General features: G+C 42.7%; 1 protein-coding gene across 6 annotated transcripts in view; it reads right to left on the bottom strand.

The window, feature by feature from the left end:
• MAP4 (microtubule associated protein 4) overlaps positions 1–14,948 on the bottom strand; it is a 170,245-nt gene that overhangs the window by 48,985 nt on the left and 106,312 nt on the right. For 5 of the 6 annotated variants that reach the window (XM_034062834.1, XM_034062839.1, XM_034062844.1 and 2 more), the window contains exons 9-13: positions 14,340–14,471; positions 12,158–12,766; positions 9,745–9,888; positions 8,433–8,603; positions 3,062–7,297 (exon numbers count right to left, since the gene is read on the bottom strand). In XM_034062834.1, the coding sequence (XP_033918725.1) occupies positions 3,062–7,297; positions 8,433–8,603; positions 9,745–9,888; positions 12,158–12,766; positions 14,340–14,471 (5,292 nt within the window). The remainder of the gene's footprint in view (positions 1–3,061; positions 7,298–8,432; positions 8,604–9,744; positions 9,889–12,157; positions 12,767–14,339; positions 14,472–14,948) is intronic. The other variant, XM_034062855.1, reaches the window with a different exon arrangement.

Here is a 14,948-nt window from a genome sequence, read left to right as displayed (position 1 = left end):
ACAATTCTAAGATTCTATGAAATACAACTTGAGGAGTAATAGGAAGAGATATGCTAGCAATAAATCCAAATCAAATGGCTTAACATGGATGACAGAAAACCATTTCCTCTGTTAACCATTTCTAATCATCAGATCCCCATCCCCACATCAGCCAAGGGCACCTGCTTGGAAGCACAACTTTCAGGACCCCTTCTTTTTAGACAGAACTCCCAATTTTAGTTTTAATTCCACACAAGAGGCAGCATAAAGGCTCAGCAGCATTTTAAAAGCTGATAATTTCCGATGTAGTTTGGCTAGCATCTCAGCTGCCTCTTGACATTAAAAGGCATAAAATAATTTTCCAGAAGAATCTGGGGCAGTTCTTACAATGGCAACAACAAAAATGAGAAACTGAAATAAATCCGAAAGATGGATAAAGGATTAAATTCAAATTTCATGAACAGCCCTTACATCCAGCATTTCTTTACTTTAAGCTGCAAAGTCAAAATTAGAAAAAAATACAGAAGTTTGCAGGCCTAATTTCCAAGAGATACATACAACTTCTGTCAGCGAAGACAAATTTGCATCATCATAGTTGCCATGACTCCCAAGGGGGCTGTATCACAAAGCTCGTACCTATTTTAGCAGTACACACAGGAGCCGATGTATTTAGGAAAGCCATCCTCTTATTCTAGAACACACAGTGTGAGACATGGGAGCCTGGCTAAGGAGATTTTATTTCCTAAACTTTAGCAGAAGATCCTTCAAAGTATCTACATGCATTATTCTGACAGTAGATTACCAGTGGAAAGGTAAATAACACATATATGGGCGGATAGTAAGTGTTGCAAAGTATGAGCTTCACGGTCCTACCTGACCAATACAGATGCAGTGGTGGCCAAGTTCTGGTGACAAGTAAAAACATAAAACCTTTGAGCAGTCAAATGTTACCTTAACAGAAGGATGAACAGGCATGCAAAGGCCTGTACAGTCCGTGGCTCCATCAGCTTAGTGAAAATCTGAATTACAATAATGGATCCTGGATCCCTGCAGCTCTTTCTCTGTGCAGTAAACAAGCACATTCATGGTGTGGAATCTCAACACCTTTCCCTTCATCAACTTCTGGTTTTGACTTGTGTTCAGCTGATGCACGAATTCACTGTTTCATCCTCAGATCCAGCCTAAGGCACTTCCACACCAGTTGTGCCAACTTAGGGATTCAGTTTTGCAACTCACTGAACAGCTGCTTCGTTACGAGTTGGGCAGTGGATAGAGAGACAAGCCTTGGTAACATATCTGGATGGCAGAGCAAATCTGTTGCCCTTCTCCACTGAAACTTACGCTTTGTCATTCAGCCCAGATGTTGTGCAGTCACCATGAAGCTGCCGAAGGCAATGCCAGGGGCCAGCTCTGTGGCTAGCACTCCTCAGCAGCATTTGGATTTAAACTGCCATAGGAACATGTCAACCAACATTTCCAGAACAAGCTCAGTCATTCAAAGCTTCAACATAGATCCAACATTTGTTGGGCCTATGAGTGCTGAAAAGATTAAATCAACAGACTATCATTTAAGTCCTGTGCAAAGTTACAGATGCAAAGTATGAACCAACTTACTCAGATGCTGAAGTACTACTCTGTACCAGGAATCCTTCAACTCCATACATAAGTTACCTGTGCAAAACATTCAAGGAGGAACCTTTCCTTTTTTGCATGGATCTGCTACTAAAATTCTGCTCCCTTGAATACAGCAGTTAGCGAAGAAAAATGGAGACTTCTGGCAGACAATGGAAAGGGCTTTAAAGAAATGTTTGGGTTTTTTTTTTTTTAAAGATACTGCCTTTAGCTTCCCCTTTATTTTGTACCATCATGCACCAAAGAGCATCACTTCTGCAGGCACAAGTTCATGCAGAGAACACCACTTCCACTAAAATAGAACTACTTCAGGTTACACAACACTCATTAAAATTACAAAACCTCTCAAAAACCTGACCAGCATGTTAAGGCGCACTTGAGCTCTACGTTTGTTAAGTTAGTGGCTGCATCATGCAAACTGGCAGCAAGGAACTCCACGGAAATAGAACAGCAACAAACTTGCATGCCTGATGACAAGGCAAAAAACTGAGAGCACCTAAGGGCACGGATAAACTTCCCCAGGCCATCTCAGCGGACTGGAATTCACAGAGAAGATGCCAGTTCTTTCTGAGGAAGGTTTAGAATGAGAAGTACAAGAATATTTCTGATTTCATCTCTATCCATACTAGAGTTTCCCATCTCAAAATTCCTATAAGCTTCATTAAATTCGATGAAACTAATTCCATCTCATTTCCTATTAGTACAGGAATCTCATTCCCTGGAAAACAGCCAAGGTAAATGGTCCAAAACACCAGCCCATTCATAATCTCAACAGAGAGATAAAGTCTTAAAATTTGTATTAGTCCAGCTATTGTTCTATTACAACTTCACTTTAGTAGAGATTATTATTCTAGAAGGAAGCACATTTGTAGATGTAGTAGTTCAAGGTAGGTTAAGATACAGTCCTTAACCAATGGCAAGAGGAAAAGTAGATGGTTGTAGTTAGCCTGAGGTAGGATTAAAACCAAACCCTGCAACACGACAGCGATAGAGAACATTTCCTACCACCAAGATACTCGGTTCCCTGCTTGCCAGTGACATACAGTGCTGTTCAGTGATCACAAGTGATTCACTGCTGCACCACAGATGGTCACCTTCACTCTCAGATGACAAGAAGCTAATGTAACATAACATTAAAAAGTGCAAGTTTACTTAAATATTTGACAATATATATGTAAAATTAAATCTGAATGAATAATTAAAAAAATAATCAAGAGTTCTGGTATTTAGATTAAACTGTCAATCCTTTGAATTTTGGGAATTAGCACTGTGAGACAGGCAAGCAGAACCAACAGCCTTTTAAGATCAGCCAAAACCCCAGTCATGCCACACTTGCTTGTGCCACATAGGATTAACGGTTATGTATTCATGCCAATGCACTGACAAACAGCAAGGTCTTGCAGGCAAGCCGTCTGGATTACTGCTGCTAGCTCAAACGGCAAACACACACCTTTTTCTTGCTTCTGCCGGCCCATACCAGTGGGTTTCAGCTGCTTTTGTTTCTCTCTGTCTGGCACAGCAGACCTGGCTGGCAGAGCTGGCACCCCTCTTGCCTTTGTGGGTCTCATGTAGCTTTTTATCTGTTCTGCTGCTTTAACTCTCTCTTTCTTTGCCTCCTTCACAACTTTTTGTTCACACTCTCCTTCCTTTTCTTTAGTTGCGTCTTGAGGTGTATCTACTTCAGACTTCAATGCCAGGGCATCCTTTAGGTGAGCTTCCCCATCCTGAGAAGCATCCACTTCTGCAAGCTGAGAATGACCTTTATCATTATCGTCAGGACTTAGTTTGGTTGTTTGGGCAGCTGCCAGATTTAAACCAGCAGCTTCTGCTTCCATCACTTTACTGTCCAAACTGCTCAAGTACTTTGGTGAGCTCTGCTCACTCTTCTTGCCTCCATCCAACTTAGGCTCTTCAGGTTTACTCTCCACTGGCGCTTCTGCCACAACCTGCGACACGGCTGCTTCTGCTCTGCTCTCCAGTACCACAAGTTCTGGATCCTTCCCTCTAGAAGAGACAGTTACCTCTAGTTTCTCTGTCCCTTTGGCACTCACAGGAGCTGGTCTACTTTCTGAATCTGCCACCTTCTGAGGAAGGTCTGAGGAAATGTTGTCAGTGCTGTGTTTTTTATCAGTGGTTGTTATTTCTGTATCATCCACCTTTGTCACAGGAGAAAGAGGAACTTCATCCTTCTTTGACTTAATGTCCTGTTTAACTGACTGATCCAAAGAAAGGGGTTTACCTGCCTCACTGCCATCATGGGAAGCAACCTCCTTGGTTTCACCATCTTTCTTTGAAACCTCTTTTCCAGGCTCTTTGTGTCCTAGATTGATTGGCTGCTCACAAGATTTCTGTATCTCCTCCTCAGCACCAGGTCCAGGCTCTTTGCTGCTTTTCTCTGCTGTTGCTTCCAGAGGAGGAAGCCCCTTACTTCTTGCACCCTCATCAGTCTGCTTTGGGAAGCTAGAAGAAACACTGTCAGTGTTATCAGAGGCAGTCCCCGCTGTCTGAGCAAAGGATTCCAAATCATTGCCTTTATTATTCCAAAACATCTGAGGGCCAACAGGGAAGTTTTTAATATTTCTATTTTCATCTACAAAATCCATGGCTTCCATTCCATATGCCATCTCAGATCCCACGGGAGGCTGTACTTCACTCCTGATTGGTTTTGTCTCTAGAAGAACAGGCTGTTCAGAGGCATTTTTAGCCTTTTTACTACTTCCATCATGACCCCTCTTTTTAGATCTATCTGTAACTGTAGTCACAGTGCGATCTGCCACTGTTGGGTGCTCTAGGACAGGCAGTCCCCCACTACTGCTGCAAGGAGAGGGACTTCCTGCTTCAAATTTGTTGGTTATCTCCACATCACGAGGAGGAAACATCTCCGCACCTGCTTTATGCTCCAGAAGGAATGGCTGATGAACGTTAGCCTCTGTCTTTTTGCATTTCTCTTTACTACTTGTGTGTGACTTTTCTGGCTCCAGAGGTACAGCAGGAGCTTGTACTTCAGTAGTACCAGTCAAGTCACCTAGCAGACTGGCTAAGGTACTGGAATTAGTCTCTTTGCCTTTATCAAAAGGTTGAGTTTGTTTAATGTTTCCCAACTCTTCACCTACCACAGGGATGTTACCTGGACTCAGTACAGAGCACTCAAGACTATTTTCTTCTTTTTTGCCTTTCACATCTCTACTTTTTTTCTTAGGCTTGTCCATCATTGGTCCCCTGGTCAGACTGTGTGCCGCAGCTGCATCTGACCTGCACTCTGGCTGAGGCTCAGCTGTATCTACTTCCTTACCTTTGTTCACAGGCCAAGTTTCTTTAGTGTTGACAATTTCTGGCTCTGATGTCTCTGTTTTATGACCTGAAAGAATTGGCTGATTTGAGAAACTTTTTCTATCACCACCTGGTATTTCAGGCTTTGCCAGCACCTCTCTGGTTATACCTGACAGATTCTCCAGCTCAAGTTCTCTTTCAAAACCAGACACCTTATCTTTGCCAAAGGTAATTTCTTTTGTGCTTCCAGCCACCTTCTGTTTGCTTGGAAAATTGCTTGTTTCCACCCCAGCATCCCAGAGAACTGCCTGCCTCAGAGGACTTTTTTCATGTTTTTTTCTTTTCCCCTCACTGCTCCTCTTTCTAGGTTTGTCTGCCACCAGCAGTGCATCAGAATTCCTCACCATTGATTCAGAAGTTATTCCAGCCTCCTTGCCTTTGTTAATCAAATCTATCTCTTCTGTTTTGCTGATCATGTCAGCCATAACAAGATGCTCTGCTTCCACTCTCCTACTCTCCAGCAGGAATGGTTGGTCTAAAGCACCCAAATTGGCTATTTCTTTATTTCCAACATTTTCTTTAGGCTCCTCTGTTCCCAGTTCAATTGGCCTTTGCATTTTACTTATATCTGATATATTCTCCTGAAAACACTCGCCAGTAACCCAGACCCTCTCTTTGCCTTTATCACTAACACTAATCTCCTCAGGCTTACCAGTAATGTCAGGAAAGCTACTCAGGTCCATCTTACTCTCAAGAAAAGGCTGCTGGAAGAAACTTCTTTCACCCTTTTTGCTTCTTCCATCACTACCTCTTTTTTTGGGCTTGTCTACAGGATAAGCATGTGCAATGGTTACTGACGGATGTCCTCTAGCAGCAAAACCTCTACCTTTATCAGGGTAAATTGTATCTTTTCTAGTCTCATCTATCCTCACTCCATCATTTAGTCTGCTTACATCCTCTGAAAACATCACCTGCTCAGAAAAGCTCTTGATTTTTTTTACTTTCCCTTCACCACGCTTTTTTCTAGGTCTGTCCATCCCATGTGCAATATCGGGATCTCTTCCAGCCTGCTGCTCCAATGCAATAAATCCTTTCCCTTTGTTTTTATCAGGGGAACCTGCTCCCATCGTTCTGTCCACTGCTTCAGTGGAGGTGGGATGTTTGGTTGCATTAGACTTCGCTGACAGAAGAAATGGCTGCTCTGAAAAACTATCGGCCTTTCTGTTTTGCAAAGCTGTAACTTCCTTGGGGTTTGGCACTACTAATGGTGCAACAGGAATTTCTGTAGTATCTGTTGGGAGCTTCAAATCTCCCTCTGAAGTAGGAAAGTCAACAGCCATGCACTTACTGGGGGACACTGTTTTAGTTTCATCAGTTGCCTTTGTCTCATTAGGAAGCCTGTCCGACAGGCCCACAGCCTCTGGAAGGGCTGGCTGTTTGAAGGGTTCATTTTCAACCCCTTTGCTTTTTTCACAAGTACCTCTTTTCTTTGCTGCTGCTTCCAGTGACCTGCTGGAGGTCTGAACCTCACAATGGACAGGGTCAGTGAATGCCTCACTCCTGGGGGATGTGGATTTAGCCTCCTTATCTCTTATCGCATTTTTATCAAGAAAATCTCTTTCTATGGCCTTGGCTGGCCCCTTTGCTGTAACAGATTCCCCCACCTTAGTCTTCCCTAGCTGCTCCAAGGGAAACTCTTTTGTTTTGCCTTTAGATTGCAACATCAAACTGTCATCTCTCATTTCTTCTGTTTTCATGACCTCTCTATTTTTTGCATCCAACACCGATTCTAAAGGCACATTGGGTTTTGGGGCCTGCTCTCCTGGTGCTGGCACCGAAAAGGCATTTTGCTCATCCAGGATATGACTTCCAGTTATTTTTTTAAGATCCTTTGCCATATCTGAAACTCTGTTTCCTGAGGCAACTGACTGCTCCATGCGAGCTTCAGCAGGCATTACAGGACAGACATCTGGCTTTTGCAATTCAACAGCAAATGGAGAATTTCTAGAAGCTTTTGACACTGTTCCATTTTCATCCCAGAACTCCATTGTTCTTGGCAGCTGGTTTCTCTTTTGTTTTGGTTTCTTTTTCTTTTTCTTCACAATGGCCAGAGAGCCTTCCAAATCCCAGCTCTCCCTTGGTAGATCTCTGCAGCTTTCCACAGACTCTGAGAGCACACTGGCTGGATGCTCAGTTGCCTTTTTATATGAAACCCTAGTGCGAGGGGATGTTCCAGCCACACATCCAATTTCCACTACAGAATAGGGGTCTACTTTTGGGTCAGTGCTCTTCTGTTGTGGGAGACCTATTAGACGTTCCTCTGGTACATCTGTAATAGGCACTGGCGCAGGTTTTGCTCTGCCAAACCTGCGTTCACTCGATTTGTTAGCTTGCCTTATTTGTGCAGTAGGTAGACCTGGAATACAGGAAGCCTGCTCAAACATCAAAGAGACTATTTGCTTTATAAAAAAAATAAATACACTAAATATGTGATTTTAGCCAGCTAAAACACTCCATACAGTCATATATACAGAATTTTCCAGCACTGATACCACACTAATTCTAAAGCCACCTCAGTAGTGCTGGGATAGACATTTACACGCAAAACCTATTTAGACTGCTACCGATAAATACGTCAATGCAATTTAAAAATACATAATTCCCAATACATGCTCTTACACCACCAAAAAGCAGCAGTTCTTGTAAGGACATGCTATTGCTTTTTAAAGATGCATTAAGGACCCATTTTGTCTTAGCAAGACAAGATAACATATACTTTTTATATCTCTAGCTGGCATCCTTCCACAATATGAAAATAGAAGTTTAGTGGAAAGATGAGACTAGGGAAGAGAGAACGGGCATAATGGGGAAGGGCAAGCGAAAGTACCATGCCTCCCAAAGTACCCAGGGTGGAAGCAGTGGAGGGCAGAACCTCTGCAACAGAAGTCATTTGCTGTACACCATTATAGGCAACACTAGGTTTCCTTAGCTACAGGCCACTGATTTTAAAGAGAGCATCAGTTATTTGTCAGCTAGCCCTGGCCCACAAATCAGCCTCCAGTCACAAGTGTAAGCAGTAACAGCTAGGAAAGGCTGCATTAATGGGCCAGGAAAAAAAAAATTACATTTCCTTTGATAATTACAAAACTCAATTTAGAAGGAGGTCTTCACTGGGAATATTGTAATAAGAATTAATGGTCCTTTTTAATACCAACATAAAAAGCTAGTGGTAATGGCAAAATGATGGTGAGCTTTTAAATTCTACAGCAGAAAAGAAATAAGCCAGTCCCAGCGATAAAGTACCAGCAGCAGACATATTTGGGATATTAGTCTGGTGAACGTGGAGGGGAAAAGAGTATGTAAGAGGGCAGGGATTAGAGGCAAAGTGCAGGCAGAATCCCCAGTGAATGCAGAGAACCACACAGCTGCTTTGTGCAAAAAAAGATTTCTGCTTGCTCAGGTGGCAACGCAGTCAGCAGGAAAAGGTGAAAAGGTGAACAGTTCACAGAGAGTATTTCCATTCTAAAACTGAATTATTATTTATATTCTACCTGTGGGCTCCTGCAGGGTTTTTTCTTGCTGAGATTCTGCATGTTGGACATGGTTGTGTTCTGCCTCCTCCTTTTGTTTCTCTGTAACAGTAACATCCACAGCAGTAAGAGATTTTTCTGGAAGGAGGTCTTTATTTTCTAGTGCAACAGCTTCTTTTGCTTCTACTGGAACTGAAATATAAAAAATAAGAAAAGAATGCTTCAGTTCTTAGGAATACCAGCAACCTGCAATTTAAAAGCAAGCCCTAGGAAAGAATATAGGTTTTAATCTATTTTTAGTAAGAATTAAATTTATAAGATATCATAGTCTACTACATATTATCTCCTCACAATGCCATTTCAAGCAGCAATTTCATATTTTGCAGACATGCCAAGGTGGAGGTAAAACATGAAGCAAAGACCATCTTGCAGCTTAAGCACAGGGTGAGGGTTGGTTGGTAAGGCTTCTCACCCCCCCCTTCTTGTAATCAACCAAATTCAGACTATACCAGCTTCCCACTGGAGCTGGATTCCAGAATATCCTCTGTTACCACTCTGGAGTCCCATTCTAATGCTAATCATCTAGCATTCCTATATACCTTAGCATATAATCATGCAGACACTACCAAATTACTAGATACATGTAATTAGAACAATTTTAATTTGTAAAACATAATTATATTGATGTAATTATTTTTATTTAAATTTTAAACAGAAATAAAAACTATGACAGACATTGGCACAACTACAGATGAGGAAGAAAGGGACAAGCTATATGATGGCAATTTCAAATGCTAATTGCCCATGTCAGCACGCACTAATAACCTTTCTGAAATTAAAGCTTTGTTGCTTTTTACTTGACAAGGACAGGAGAACAGTGTCCATGAGAAAGAATCAGAATCCTAGAATGGTTTGGGTTGGAAGGGACCTTAAGGACCACCCTGTTCCAACCCCTGCCATAGACAGGGACACCTTCCACCAGACCAGGTTGCTCCAAGCCCCATCCAACCTGGCCTTAAACACTGCCACAACTTCTCTGGGCAACCTGTGCCAGGGCCTCACCACCCTCACAGGGAAGAACTTCCTCCTCAGATCTCATCTAAATCTCCCCTGTCAGTTTAAATCCATTCCCCCTTGTCCTGTTCCTACCTGCCCTTGTCAAAAGCCCCTCTTCCAGCTTTCTTGTCATCCCCTTTAGGCACTGGAAGCTGCTCCCTGGAGCCTTCTCTTCTCCAGGCTGAAAGAGCCCCAGCTCTCTCAGCCTGTCTTCACATGAGAGGCAGTGGGGCAGAACTAGTTCATAGTGTTTCATGCTGCGGTTTGCATTTCTCACCTGCTGGTTCTGAAAGATGGTTTGTCTGCTCCAGAAGATGCTCTTCCTGGTTGCTGGGAGGTGGTTTGCCAACTTTAGCTTGCTCTAAAAGATCAACACAGCCTTCTGGGTCTTTCAATTCTTGTTCCACATTTGCAGTTGCTTCTGGAAACAAATGTTTAAGAATAAAAAGTCATCTTATTTTTAATTTAGATCGGATTAAGCAAGATAAAAATCACTTCCTCACCTAATTCTTATCTTCCAAGAAATGAAAGGTTTTCCTCACTTTCAAAACTTGGTGAAAGCCAGCATGGCTTCATCAAGGGGAAATCCTGCCTAACCAATTTGGTGGCCTTCTATGATGGGGCTATGGAACTGACGGACAGGGGTGGAGCAGTTGATGTCATCTACCTGGACTTGTGCAAAGCATTTGACACTGTCCTACATGACATCCTTGTCTCTAAATTGGAGAGACATAAGTCTGATAGGTGGACCACTCGGTGGATGAAGAACTGGCTGGAGGGCCACATGCAAAGAGTTGTGGTCAATGACTCAATGTGCAGATGCAGACCAGTAACCAGTGGTGTCCCATCAGGGATCGGTCTTGTTTAACATCTTTCTCGCTGACATGGACAGTGGGATTGAGTGTGCCCTCAGCAAGTTTGCCCATGACACCAAGCTGTCTGGTTCTGTTGATACACTGGAGGGAAGGAATGTCAGGAAGGAGGTGATCCTGCCCCTCTGCTCTGCTCTCGTGAGACCTCACTTGGAGTATTGTGTGCAGTTCTGGTGTCCTCAACATAAAAAGGACATGGAACTGTTGGAACAAGTCCAGAGGAGGGCCACGAGGATGATCAGGGGACTGGAGCACCTCCCATATGAAGACAGGCTGAGAAAGTTGGGGCTGTTCAGCCTGGAGAAGAGAAGGCTGCGTGGAGACCTCATAGCAGCCTTCCAGTATCTTAAGGGGGCCTACAGGGATGTTGGGGAGGGACTCTTCATTAGGGACTGTAGTGACAGGACAAGGGGTAACGGGTTGAAACTTAAACAGGGGAGGTTTAGATTGGATATAAGGAAGAAATTCTTTACTGTTAGGGTGGTGAGGCACTGGAATGGGTTGCCCAGGGAGGTAGTGAACGCTCCATCCCTGGCAGTGTTCAAGACCAGGTTGGACGAAGCCTTGGGTGATATGGTTTAGTGTGAGGTGTCCCTGCCCATGGTAGGGGGGTTGGAACTAGATGATCTTAAGGTCCTTTCCAACCCTAACTATTCTGTGATTCTATGAAAACAGTGGAAATGTGCTGTTCAAGATCGCTTTCTACTAGATCTCCTCTCCTGAAAGCCTAAGTGCTCAGCTAAAGCATATCCGTGTACTGTCTAGTGTTTACTCTTTCATTCACCCACCTATGCCTCTCATTTACTACATTCTAGTGAGGGTTTTTTTGTTAAAACATCCCACTTTTGACAGTTATTCCTATCATTAAACCAAAGAATATTAAAAAGTAAGAAAGAAAATATCTCATGCCAACACAACCTGCAACCAGTCCACACATACTGCCTCTGCCCGGTACTATTTGCTGCATGTTGACAGTCATTTTCTCTCTGAAACGATGGTGGACTTTGAGAAATCTAAGTAGCACAGCGTATCTATTGTCCATGACATGGAAAAAATGAAAATGCCTGCCTTGCCATTTCAATGCCTATAGTCATTCCAAGTAAATGTCACAAAATTACCCAAAAAGCCTATCAGTCTATTCAGAAACTGGTGTTGAGATAAGAACCTTTGTTGGAAAACACTGCAGGATCTGTGGAGATTTTAGTACAGCCGAGGATGAGAGTGATACAAAAACAAGTACTGACAGGGATGAACTAAAATGTCACTATGGCTGTCTTGAAAAACAGACAACATTGCTAAAAGTGCCAAGTAAAAAAAAATTAAAAAATAAATAAATTTAAAAAATGTAGTCATCAAAACTAATTTTATATTTTATGAGGGGAAAAATCCTCGGTAAGTACTTATTCTGTATCCTGACAGCCAAACTGAGCTCTGCTTACAATGTTTTGTGCAAGTCGTATCATAGTATCACTGGCACAGGTTGCCCAGAGAAGCTGTGGCTGCCCCATCCCTGGCAGTGTTCAAGGCCAGGTTGGATGAGGCTTTGAGCAACCTGGTACCGTGGAAGGTGTCTCTGCCTGATGCAGGGGGTTGGAATTAGCGATCTTTTAAGGTTCCTTCTAACCCAAACTATCCTAGGATTTTATGATAATCTTAACTGTTAAAAAAATACAAGTTTTATTTGACAGTCTTATGACAATTGTGAATCTGTGTAGCCATCACTACGTGCTACTGGGAGTGTTGCTGCTATTGCTACACCAAGTTACAGTGCCCTCTCACACCACTTGCCATGCTACTTCAAGGCCAAATGAAACTTACCTGCAGGAGGCTTGCTGAAGGGTGACTTGTCTTGCTCAAGAGAAGACTCAGAAGTCATCAGCTCTTCAGAAGCAGCGGTCTTGGTGTCAGTTGCAGTGGCAGACTTAGCTTCTACAGAAGCAAACCCAGAATCCATGGCAGTAAGAGGCTTGGTGTCTGCTACAGGAGCAAACCCAGAATCCACAGCATGAACATAGCTGATTTCTGCTTCAGGGGCAAACTCTGCATGTGCTCCTGGGGAAAATTCTGAATCCATAGCATGATGAGATTTAGTATCTGTTGCTGGGGCAAATGCCATATCCACAGCATGGTGAGATTCCACATCTGCTGCTGGGGCAAATGCCAAATCCATAGCATTGTGAGATTCCATATCTGCTGCTGGGGCAAACCCTGCATCTTCTGCTGGGGCAAACTCCAAATCCATAGTGTAATGGGACATAGCATCTGCTGGGGTGAAGCTGGTGTCTGCCACTGGAGCAGATGCATTGACAGCATTAGGAGGCTCGACTTCTGGTGCAGGAGCAAACCCAATATCCATAGCCTGAAAAGGGTTGGCTTCCACTGTGGGTGCAAATCCAGCATCCAGAGCTTGAAGAGGCTTGGTGTCTCCTGCAACAACAGACCCAGCCTTTTCAGCAAAACAAACATGACATCTGAGGGAGGAACACACCCTGCATCTGCTGCAGAAACAGATCAGAAAGCAATGCAAAACTATTGGATGTAAATACCTAACAGTGGGGGTTTATGACTAGAGAAGATGGGGATTTTGCTCACTGTCTGTTGTCTTTCAGCATCACTTACTCCCCCCCCTTACATCAGTGCACTCAAGTTGTAGTGGTCTTTATGACACTTCTCAGTGCACCCAAGTGTTTTTCCTACTACAGCCTCACATGCTTTGTTTTGTATCCCTGACTACACTGTTAGACATCTGTCTGCTCCTAACATATATCAACCAACACAAGCATTATTTTCATTTAAAAACTACCTGGTGATACGTAGCTGTGAGAGACTGGCACTGCCAGATAAACTGGGAGCAGCATGTTCCAACAGAATATGGCCTTGTTAATTTTTCACATACTATCTACTGACCACTGAACTACGAGTTTCAGAATAACATTTGTCAGCTCACAATGCAAGCCTCTGCACTGAAGTCAGCATTTTCATAAAATCCCCTTAAAGGAGTTTTTTCAGACTATTTTACTTGAACATTTTAGCTGTCTAGAGGCAAGTTTTCGTAAATTATCAGAAGCACTAAATTTCTCTTCTGCATCTATTCGTTTCAATAGCCCCAAGCTCAAGCCATACTCTGTATAATGCAGCCTGGTGACCTGAACAGCTTGGATATTATGCTGAGTAGATGTTTAAAAAAAACCCAAAACCTTTAGATATTTCTACTAATTGATTCAGTCACATCTAAAAATATCCTTCCCAAACAATGGAAAAGATATTAAACCTTAAATTAGATGCTTAAACTGAAAAAGGAAAGAAATAAGAAAAATGGGAAAAATGCTTTTTAAAGTAGCACTTCAGGACCCATTTAGATAAAACCAGAAAGATCCCTTATGCACTAGCCCACATTTGTGGTTGGTTGGTTGTTTTTTAAAGTGATATCATGATCCTTTCCAAAATAAAATTTAAAGATTGTGATTTTACAGAAGCAAAAGACAGTAAAGAGATAGATATTAAAAGCAGGATGGATGTTCCCTGGTGAATCATGGGAAGGACTGGAATAAAGCATAAAGAAACTGGACAAAGACTGATGCAAAAGTACAACTAGTCTGATGCTGTACTTAAATAACTTAAAAACTGTCTGCTTTAAAGACTCTCCTTAAAACATTTTTAAGGTATTTATATACAGCATCAGACTCATGGTATAACCACATTTTTGACACACCTTAACATTTCTCTAGAGCTGAAATTTTGAGTAAGAATCATTAAATTAGTTACTGATGCAGAAGACACGAGCTGAAAAGCTGAGTAGATTTGCTATTTCTCACCAACACACTTCAGGTATTATTGGTGACTAAAATTAAACATTCAGTCCCAATGGGATTTGTGAATACCTTGCTGTGTTTCCTTCAGGTGGGACAATCCCAACTGTGGTCCAAATGTCTCTGACCACTACAGTTTGCTCACGAAGGCCCTAAACCCAGCACCAATCTTTAGACTGGAGCAGTGTTACCTGATGCCGCAACGTTCAGTCTGTCAGTAGCATTGGCCTCTCCTGGGGATGTTGTTACCGCAGTAGGAAGGAAACCAGGAGCAGGGCCTTCCGGCAAATTCTGGTTCATTGCTTCTGTCACAGCAGTGGGCACTGGGCATAGAAAATGAAGTTTAATTAAGCACTCAGAAAGATCTCAGCAAGCAGCTTTCTCTTCTGGGGTTGCCAGGACATGAATCATCCTCTCAGGGTGCTGCCAGGTCTGTGCTGCTTGTAGCAGCAGCTCTAATGATTAAGTTCCCCCACCTCAGCATCCCAGTTGGATTGGACGAAAACAGTATCAGTTTTTATTCTCAATTTTCAGATAATTATGTTGTGCAATACTTAGGAAAACACTTACATCCTGAGAGAAGAAACTGCCATAACAAGGCTCAGGAACATTCAGTTGCAAAGCATCCCAGTTCTACCCTAAGCCCAAGGTAGGGCCACCAGTTCCAGAAACAATTTCCTCCTAGAAGCAATGTCAAACTACTCTATTCTTCACTTGTTCACCAAATTCAGCAATAAAGATCCCATTATGGATCAAATATCATAATATACATGCAACTGCAGTGGAATTATGACCCAGTG

This window comes from Melopsittacus undulatus, chromosome 1 (assembly GCF_012275295.1).
Source record: "Melopsittacus undulatus isolate bMelUnd1 chromosome 1, bMelUnd1.mat.Z, whole genome shotgun sequence".
Classification (NCBI taxonomy): domain Eukaryota; kingdom Metazoa; phylum Chordata; class Aves; order Psittaciformes; family Psittaculidae; genus Melopsittacus; species Melopsittacus undulatus.
This window is presented reverse-complemented; position numbering and strand designations above follow the sequence as displayed.